At 38.6% G+C, this 10,513-nt stretch overlaps 1 protein-coding gene across 1 annotated transcript; it reads left to right on the top strand.

Annotated features, from left to right (window-relative positions):
- Positions 1-500: 500 nt before the first annotated feature.
- On the top strand, positions 501-4,049 carry LOC143634196 (uncharacterized). The gene is made up of 6 exons (XM_077102350.1): positions 501-968; positions 1,056-1,762; positions 2,311-2,719; positions 2,769-2,821; positions 3,472-3,659; positions 3,850-4,049. Exons 1-6 carry the CDS (start codon positions 501-503, stop codon positions 4,047-4,049), a joined length of 2,025 nt encoding a protein of 674 aa, XP_076958465.1.
- Positions 4,050-10,513: the final 6,464 nt, after the last annotated feature.

The following is a 10,513-nucleotide window of genomic DNA, read 5'->3' as shown; positions in this document are numbered from 1 at the left end:
ATATAATAATGGGGTAGCTCCACAACCTTTTGTTGAGGTGTGGTGGAAGACTTGGGGGAAAATGGGAAAAGTGACGATGAGGTTGAAATTGAACCTAAAACTAAATCAAACCAAATAAATAAAAATAAAATTGACACTAAAACTAAGACAGGAACACCAACCGCCAAGGCGACGAGATCAACGAGTAAAACCGTTCCGTTCCCTCGGGCATTGGTGAACCCCGAAACCTCATCGACACTTAGAAAGAGGGGCCCACAGCAGGAGGAAATGTGGGAAATATTTAAACAAGTAAAATTAATTTACCCCTCATAGATGCAATTAAGCATGTCCCTACATATGCTAAATATTTAAAAGACGTGTGCACTCAAAAATGAACTCACAAGTTGCCCAAACAAGTTGACTTAACTGCAAATGTGAGTTCGGTTTTGACGGGTATCCTCCCACCCAAGCTACAAGATCCGGGAACGCCAATTATACCTATTCAAGTGGGTGATTTTAAAATGACTAGAGCGTTGTTAGATCTTGAGGCTGGGGTGAGTATTCTCTCGGGAAGCTTGTATGACCAGTACGACTTTGGTCCACTTAGGAAAGCCGACACCACCGTGGTGTTGGCCGATTTGACACTCAAGCTCCCCAGGGGAATCGTGACCGATGTGATTGTCATGATAGAAGATTTTTATTACCCTGTTGACTTCCTGGTTCTAGACTACGTGACGGTTGACCCGAAATGGCAACCAAACGTGATTCTCGGTAGACTCTTTTTGGCCACCGCGAATGCTTTAATAAACTGTAGACCTGGGGTAGTAGACATGGCTTTTGGTACTAAGAATCTTAGGCTTAATGTATTTTCAAACGTGTCTAACCCTCTAGTGAATGACGAATGCTTCGCGGCTGAAGTCATTGACGGGTTGAACCCTCACGAAAGTGAGGATGATGCCACAGAGGATTGTGCTATTTGTTACAGGAAAGTAGTTGAGCATGTCTTACAGTTACAAGAAGAAGAGAAAGAAGTGGAGCTGTATGCTGCAAGTATTGGGAAACCACCATGATCTCAGCAAGTAGAGCGGTTGCCCGATACGATTAATTCGAAGTTGAAACCATCATTGGAGAGTCCACCGGCAGTGGAATTGAAGGAGCTCCCGAAACACCTGAAATACGTGTTCTTGGGGGAAGGAGAGACTTTACCGGCCATCATCGCTGCAAATTTGGAAGATGAACAAGAGAAGGCGTTGGTGGAAGTCTTGAAGGAGCATAAGGCGGCGATTGGTTGGACGATAGCAGATTTGAGAGGGATCAGCCCATCCATTTTCATGCATAAAATCATCACTGATCCCGAGGCAAAACCCGCTCATGATGCACAAAGAAGGTTGAATCCAAACATGCGAGAAGTAGTGAAGAAGGAGGTTTTGAAGTGGTTGGACGCGGACATCATTTTTTCGATCTCAGATAGCACATGGGTAAGTCCAACACAAACGGTTCCGAAGAAGGCGGGTATTCAGATAACCCATAACGAGAAAGGTGAGGAAATCGCCACCGGACCGGTAACCGGGTGGTGGATTTGTGTTGATTATAGGAAGCTGAACGCGGCAACATCTAAGGACCATTTTCCTTTGCCGTTCATTGACCAAATCATCAAGAAACTTGCAGGTCAGAAGTTTTATTGTTTTTTAGATGGCTGTTCGGGGTATAATCAGATTGCTATTCACCCCGATGACCAACATAAGACCACTTTCACTTGTCCATACGGCACTTTCGCATTTAGGTGAATGCCTTTCTGTCTGTGTAATGCCCCGGCCACCTTCCAAAGGTGAATGATAAGTATCTTTTCATATATGGTTGGGGATTCACTTGAAATTTTTATGGACGATTTTTCTATTTTTGGTTCATCTTTTGAAAAATGCTTAAATAAATTAACTAAAGTTTTAAAAAGATGTGTGGAAACGAATTTGGTTTTAAGTTGGGAAAAGAGCCACTTTATGGTTCAGGAAGGAATGGTTTTGGGACATGTCATCTCGAGTAGGGGGATCGAGGTTGACCGGGCGAAAATACAAGTCATATCTAATTTACCACCACCTACTAATATAAAAGGGATAAGGGCATTTTTGGGTCATGCCGGTTTTTACCGACGGTTCATTAAGAATTTTAGTGTTATATTTAACCGTTGTGTAATTTGTTATTAAAAGATGTACCATTTGTTTTTAACGAGGAGTGTCTTAATGCATTTAATGTCCTATAAAACAAATTGGTTGAGGCCCCGATCTTGTTGTCACCTGATTAGTCAATCACATTTGAGATTATATGTAACGCGAGTGACTACGTGGTCGGGGCCGTGTTGGGTCAACGGGTGGATAAGAAACCCGTTGCCATATACTACGCAAGCAAAACCCTTTATGATGCTCAAATTAATTACACCACTACGGAAAAGGAGTTGCTCGCGGTAGTATATGCACTTGATAGGTTTCGATATTACATTTGGATGAGCAAAGTTATTGCTTTTTCTGATCACAGCGCAGTCAAGTATTTGATGGAGAAGAAGGACGCGAAGCTGCGCTTGATCAGGTGGATTTTACTGCTCCAAGAGTTTGATGTGGAGATCTGCGACAAGAAAGGAAGCGAGAACGTGGTAGCGGATCATTTATCGAGACTTGTGGGACAAGAAGAAGAGGAGGAAGACGAGAGGGCCATCAATGAGTCTTTCCCAGATGAGCAATTGTTTTCTGTTTCAACTTTGCCATGATATGCTGACATTATTAATTTTCTTGTTGCAGATACAATTCCGGAATTTAGGCCAAAGAAGAAGAAGCAGCACTTTCTCTCGCAGGTGAAGCACTATGCATGGGAAGATCCAGATTTGTTTAAAGTTAAAGCGGATCAAGTAATGAGGCGTTACATACCGGAAGAAGAGATTCGGAGTGTTTTGTATCATGCCCACTCATCACCTTGTGGAGGCCATTTCAGCGGCCAGAAGACGGGGCATCGAGTGCTTGCATGTGGATTTTATTTGCCCACCATCTTTAAAGATGCAACAGCATTTGTCAAGAATTGTGTTAGATGCCAACAGATGGGGAGTATTTCAAAGAGGGACGAGATGCCAATGCAACCAATCCTCGTTGTCGACATCTTTGATGTTTGGGGGATTGATTTCATGGGCCTGTTTCCTAATTCTTTCGGTAATCTTTATATCTTGGTGGCGGTCGATTATGTGTCTAAATGGGTAGAAGCAATCGCCACCAAGACGAATGACCATACCGTTGTTTGTAAGTTTGTCCAGTCTAACATTTTTTCACGTTTTGGTGTCCCTCGCGTTATCATTAGTGATGGGGGTTCACATTTCAAAAACTTTAATTTTGGCAAACTACTTAAACGGTATGGCGTAAATCACCGCATTGCCACTCCATATCACCCTCAAACGAGTTGGCAAGTGGAGGTTTCTAATAGGAAAATCAAAGAAATTTTACAAAAAACGGTAAGGCCCGATCGGAAGGATTGGTCAAACAAACTAAATGATGCTTTATGGGCTTACCGTACCGCTTATAAAACGCCTATTGGAACCACTCCATATCGGTTGGTTTACCGAAAGGGTTGTCATTTACCTGTTGAGCTAGTCCATCGTGCTCTATGGGCGGTTAAGAATATTAATCTAGACTATGAGTGTGCAGGTAAGCGAAGGAAGTTGAGCATATGCGAGTTGGAAAAGTTGAGAGATGAAGCTTATGAATGTGCATCCGCATATAAAGACAAGATGAAACGAGTTCACGATGCGAAGCTTAGAAGAAAGACGTTTGAGGAGGGGCAACGAGTATGGTTGTACAATTCAAGATTGAAACTTTTCTCGGGTAAATTAAAAAGCAAGTGGACGGGACCCTTATCAAGTCAAGAGGGTTGGAAAATTCGGTGAGGTTGAGATCGAAGATTTTGATGATCATCTTAGACAAGTGGTGAATGGTCATCGGTTGAAGCCCTATTTGGAGGACGCAGATTTGAACGAAGAGATACATGAGTCGGAGGTTTGCTTTTTGGCGGGCGAGCCGACTTATTCGTTTGATTAAGGACCAAGAAGTGTCGAGCTGTAGACATTCAATTCAGCGCTAACCGGGAGGCAACCCGGCATTTGTAAGTTGTATTTTTGTGTATATTAAGTCTAGTTAGCTAAGTATTTTCCTCAAATCGTGCAGTGTAGAGCAAGGGATCGCGTGTGGGGAAGCGACAAGATGATTAGAGTTTGAGAGAAATTGGAGCACAAACGCCACTAGAGGGAGCCCCTGGTACGTAGGTGAGTGGTATGTGGCGACCGAAGCGGGTGGCGGAGGAATTCAGCTTGAATAACGTTTAAAAAATTAATATTTTAATGCTAAAAAAAAAGAGTTTATGAGAAAGTGCATCTTCGCGTATCGCGAAGACTGGAAGTCAAACGGTCAGTCAACGGTCAAACTTGCATTTTCGCGTATCGCGAAGATGCAGGCCTGCATCTTCGCGATACGTGAAGATGCACGGATCTGACGAAAATTTTTTATAAAATACCGGATTTCCCATCACTATCACCATATTTTTCTTATCTCGAACCCTATCCACATACTAAATTCCGGCCGCCACCATCCCTGTCACCACCGTCTCCGGCCGCCACCATCACCACCGTCCCTATTAACGTTCTTTCTAAATTATTAAATTTTAAACATTTAGGACAATATTTGCCTCAAGTGTGGGGATGGGGGAGAAATTGAAAATTTTAAAAAGTTTAATGTTCCTTAAATTGAGATTTTTTGCACAATAATAGAAAATGATAGAAAAATCGGGGATTATTTTTCAAAATTATTATATAATATGAGATAAATAAAACAGAAACACACTTAATTTGGGATGTGTCAGTAGGCTCAGCCTTGAGAATGAAAGGATAATTTGCTTGTAGACTTAATTGAACTTTTAAATTGCTTGATTTTTAGTGGGAAACGCCTTCAGGGTTTTGTTTGTTTAGCTAAGCCTGTGTAAGGACTGAAATGAAAGATTAGGCCATACTCAAGCCTTTTTATTAGATTTGATCACCAAAAAGAAACTTTAAAATATGAATAGTTATTGTACAATGGTTGGATAGGCTTAACGTTAGAGTATGCTAGATGGCTTGTGATACAAACATAAATGAAAATACTGCTAGTTTAAGTGGCTAACACTTCATAGGCGTATGGTTTTATTGCCTTAAATCCTGTATTGATGGGATGCTCCGGGGTTCGGAGACCATGGGTCGGTATGCGGTTTATCATCTGGGTATGCGTAAATCCAAAGTGGATTTATGTATATTAAATAAGCTTAAAAAGAGCAAACCCGCAGTTTATCTGCCAATTCATAAGTCATTAAACATGATCACAAAAAGTGCTTTATAAGTACAAATTTATTACTGACTTGATCATACACGCTGTTAGTCATATGGGGTCCCCGTGCTCGCGTCTCATTACCATTAAGAAACGGACCACACGGGACACGTCATATGTAAGCCCTACAGATGAATTTGTGCCTACTCACGTATGGTGATGGACTTTGGGATGTTGCTTGATAACGGGGCTATGTCATGTAGTGGGGGCTATTTAATAGTTGGTTACCTAATTGTACTTTAATCATGTCTAATGGCTATTCTGGTAGACTTTGATGCTTAAGTTTAGGTTTTGGTTTCGATAAAAATATCCATGATTGTCTTAGCTGTTACATATGGGCTTAAAAATTGTACACATGTGCAAAATTTTGATCGTCTAATTTTAAGGTTTAAGTCAAGTTGGGGTTGTCTGGTTCGGTAAAACTATAATGAAGCATGGTAAGGCGGCTTCAGGGCTTTGAGGTGTGGGTTCCATTTTAATCATATGAACTAATAAAACTTAGTTATTATTATATATTAATTAGCTTATTTTAGTTGAATAAATAAACGAACATTGGTACTTCAAGCATTGTTATGTATTTTCAGAACATTAGAAGCTATGGAGCTTAATGAGGATATTAACGGGCTTGGAATGAAGGTTTAGAAGTGAGAGATTGGAAGTGCATGCATCACGAGGCAATCAAGAATATTAAAATAATTTTTCTACTGAAAAGTGCATCTTCACGATACGCGAAGATGTAGGAGGGGCAACTTCGCAACAGGGCCCGACTATTTTGTCCTTCGCGATACACGAAGATGCTTAAAGTCGGCAAAAATTAGGGTTTGCCTTATATAAACCCCTTAACCTCCCCATTCGGATTATTACGACTTCCAGAGGCAGAAGATGTTCCCAAGGACGACTTTCAGCCATCCCGAAGCTTCCGGTTCCATCATTGATCGTATGTTCATCAAGATAAGTGCTTTAACGATTATGTCGATTCTCGGCTAAGTTCCCATGTTCGTTCTAGGCTAGGTTTTTGTGTATTTTAACTTCTGACCAGATTCATATGCTTAATGTTTATGAGCTTGATTGAGTTATTGCTTTGATCTTGCTTAATTGTTGATTGATTATTTAAACAATTTGTGTTTGGGATTATTAATTAATATATTATTTGTTTGGTTGTGTTAATCAACATTTAGGGTTTAAGCTCTTGTGTCATTGACTAGTTATCGTCAAATATTGTCTCTTAATTGGTTTTAACAAACATAAGTTGATGATAAGGTAAACCGAGTTCAATTGTGTCATCAATTCGGTTAGGGTATCGTTTGACATCACAATCCAACTATTAGGTTTAGTAATTATTGCGTAATCAAGATCATTGAATTTGGGATTAAGTTGAATGTCATACTAATCGAACCTAGAATGAATGCTTTCATTAATATTATTTACAAATCGTTTTTTTAAGTAATAATTAGTTTTAATTACATCTTTTTATAAAAACCGCTTGAAATCGTCTGTCCGACTTAGTTTAATAATTAAATTAGTAATATTAAAATTAGCACTTTCCTTTAGTCCCTGTGAAGACGATCTTATTTACCTGTACTAGTTTATAGGTATTTAAGTCTTAAAATTAATTATTTGAGTAGACCACGACAACCTACGTCACGATGTTCAGAGACTGACTAGTCGGAACAGGCGGTCCGGCAGTAGGTAGTCAGTGACATCGGATGTGTAAGATGAAGATCTAGAATGATGGCGGCTGACACTAGTGTTGCTAGGGTTTGGTTCTTTTAACTCCCTGGATATTATTTTTGTTTTGATCTAGTTGTTTTGGGCTGGGTCTTCATCAAAGTTGCTATGGACCAGCTACATAATTAGAATGGGCCTTGTTTGATACATGGGTTTCAAATGAAAATGAAATGGGCTAATTTTGGGTTGTTGTTTTTATAGGGCTGCTTAAACTGATCAAGAAATAGACGAGCCAACTGCTTTCTTATTTGAGCTGCCGGGATCATTTAATTTAGGGCCATATGTTTGTAAGTTAATTCTGGGCTCAAGAGGTTGAGATTATTTTTGCCGTTTATTTTTCGAGTTGACCAAACTGAAGAAAGTCAAAATTGTTCGGGTTTTGCCATTGTTTGACCGAGTGTTAAAAGCTTATTATATATATTTTTGCAAAGATGTTCGGGAAGTTGCATCAGTGCGGTGAACGACGAACAAATTGGATTTTGATTTGAAGAGGAAATAATAAGTTTTATCATTCGATCGTTGAAGCCGATAATTCGGGGTCGATTTGTGGATATTCGAGCTCATCTCAGCCTATATTGCTTAAGATCCGAGATGGATAAAGAAGCGTGAACTCCTTCATGAATTAAATTAGGTGGGTCATATCTTGAAGGGTGAATTGAAACAAAGATGCTTCGGTTTTTATCGGGTGATTCGTGAAGATGTGTGACACGGTTAAACAATTGATATCATAAGTCCAAAAGTTGTGACTTGCGATATCAATGTGACGAAACTCGTTATTTATATATTGGTTAATCAAAGGTAAAGTTGTTGAGAAATCCGGATACGAGACGAGAGCTTCAGTGCACAGGTTTAGCTTTAACGGGGATAAAGCTTCTAGAATGTTTGGTCACTATGTTTAGCTATAAGTAGGAACTTGTTTTCTTTTATAGTGTGTGTTTTCATGGTGCAAATCACCCACCCAAGCGGAGCTCACCTTGGGTGGGGTTGGTTCGTTTAATATTACAAATCTTTTACCGATAAAGAGATTGTTCACTATCATTTATATTATCTTTATATTATATGTTCGGTCGTTTGGTTTATCGCACCCGTCTCGCACGATTATCAAGAACAAAGCTGTTCGTTTGTCGGATCCGGTTTCGGGACCTACAATTATGTTTTCCGTTTTGTTGCTATTTCACTTCATTTAATTTGTCTAACATCTCCAATTTTTCTCATTTCACACCCCACCCTCCGATCAATGAAATTAAATTCCGACTTCTTGAGTTATCAATTTCACAATGATCTCAAAGTTTGCTTCTTTGATCATCAAAATTTGAAGATATGGTTCTCACACTCTAATTTGTTCGAGGTTAAAAAAGAGCTTGTTCATCACATTTACTACAATGAGTTTTTGTTTTAAATTTTGGTTCTTCGGTTTGTTTATTGAGTGTGTACCAAAGTGGGAAGCTCGTATTTCGGGTTTTTTAAGGACACCAAACACACCCCCCCCCCCCCACCCACCCACCCACGTCTCGTATAGGGCTATATGAGAGGCTATACATCGCCCGATAGGCCCTTGTATCGCCCTATACGGAGCGTATAGGAAGTGCCCCTAGTACCCTTAACAAACGAAAATTAAATGCCAACTTTAATTCACATTTAGTACTTCAGTATAGCGATTATAATTGATATATAATTAAAACTTTAAAAGTTCAGGGCGTTACACACTTACACACAAAGCAAGCGAGTTCGAGATTGATAAGTGAAACTCATTACTTTCAGGTTCGAGTAAACAGACTTAGTTCGAGCCTAAACAACATAAAAAGGAAATCACACGGCACACGCGACTAGCTAGGTACTTAGTCCATCAAGGGTTACAGTACTTAGGGTCAATCTTGTCGCCAAAGTCAAGTGTGCAACTGGCTTCATGTGGATACTGAGTACTCTCGTACGGTGGGAGACATTTCCCATTTCCTAAATTAGTAACCTCGAGAATACATTTTACAATCTCATTGTCGGGCAACGGACTAGTTTGCAACGGCTCAGGGCATGAGCTATCCGCCTTTAGCTCTTCCATCAAATGATTACATTTACGCGCGGCTGAATGAATACGATTTCCTTGTTTATATCCCCATCGAAAACCCTTTTTACCACCCGGTCCGAAATACTTCTCTGCCAATTTCTCTCCAAATGCCTTTGCCGTTTTCTCCATAAGTCTCTCATAAGGACTTTCACTCCAACTATAAAATGGTGGTGTTGAATGTAGTGGATCATTTGTGGTTTTAGGCTTTGTATCATATGTTGAAGGTTTTGGATCATTTGTGGTTTTAGGGTTTGTATCAAATGGTTTGCCTTGTGGAAAGCGTGGGTCCTCGGTAATCCCATGAGGTAAGTAGGATGCACCATGATCAAAAGGTAGAACCCCGGGCTTCTCGGTAATCCCATGAGGTAAGTAGGATGCACCATGATCAAAAGGTAGAACCCCGGGCTTCACCGAAGGAAAACCCAACCTGCGCAATTATACAATAACAATATGGTTTTAGTATACTTTCATTTTTCAATATAAATATAAATCATAGATTTTTAAATCTTGTTTTGATATCTTATTTTTTTTTGTTTTTTTTGAATCAAGATACTTTAACCATGTTTTGAAATATATATATATATATATATATATATATTGTGTTTTCGTAAAACACATAATTATTTTATACTTGAAATTTAACATTTATAAAAATTTGATTCCGATTTTCCCATTTTATATTTACAGGTGACAGATGTAAAAATAATTGAATTAGAGTAAAATTCTCGTAGCGAGTATTGACCAAATGTATATTACACAAGATGATGCTAGTAACGGTCCGTGAGAAAAGGAGCACGCCTGGGTAAAGATATCACTGATGGATCATTGATAGTTTTTTCTTTTTTACCGATGAATATTCCCGATAGAACACACCGGAGATATCACCGATGTTTTGATAGGGTTCATGTGAAAATGATTTTAGTGTGAGAAATACGAGAAATCATTTTAAACAATCAAAATTTTTCTTTTTATATTCAGATTAATTTTATTATGGGGGTATAAGAGTAATTTGGGCAAATAGTTTAATTTTAGTAATTACACTAATTTAGGCATATTATTTAACCTGGATTATCTATTTCAATTTTAAAAGTTAAAAAATATGAATTTCAAAAATTTGGATTGCAACAAACGTATACCCCAAATATTTTGTAACAATTAATAAATCCTAACAAAATTTATCTTACATAATATATTTCTGTTTATCTTGAACACACAAAATAATTTAATTCTTATATTACATTTTCGTTTTGTTTTAAGTTTTTGTTTTAATTTTTATAAATGATCACACCTAGTGAACACTTATTCAAATTATATTTTCGAATTGTTAGTTTATTGATTTGGTTTAAAATTAGAAGTTTTA

The sequence above is a fragment of the Bidens hawaiensis genome, unplaced genomic scaffold, assembly GCF_021521415.1.
Source record: "Bidens hawaiensis isolate Kalapana, Puna unplaced genomic scaffold, B.hawaiensis_p1.1 tig00007028_1, whole genome shotgun sequence".
NCBI lineage: Eukaryota > Viridiplantae > Streptophyta > Magnoliopsida > Asterales > Asteraceae > Bidens > Bidens hawaiensis.
This window is presented reverse-complemented; position numbering and strand designations above follow the sequence as displayed.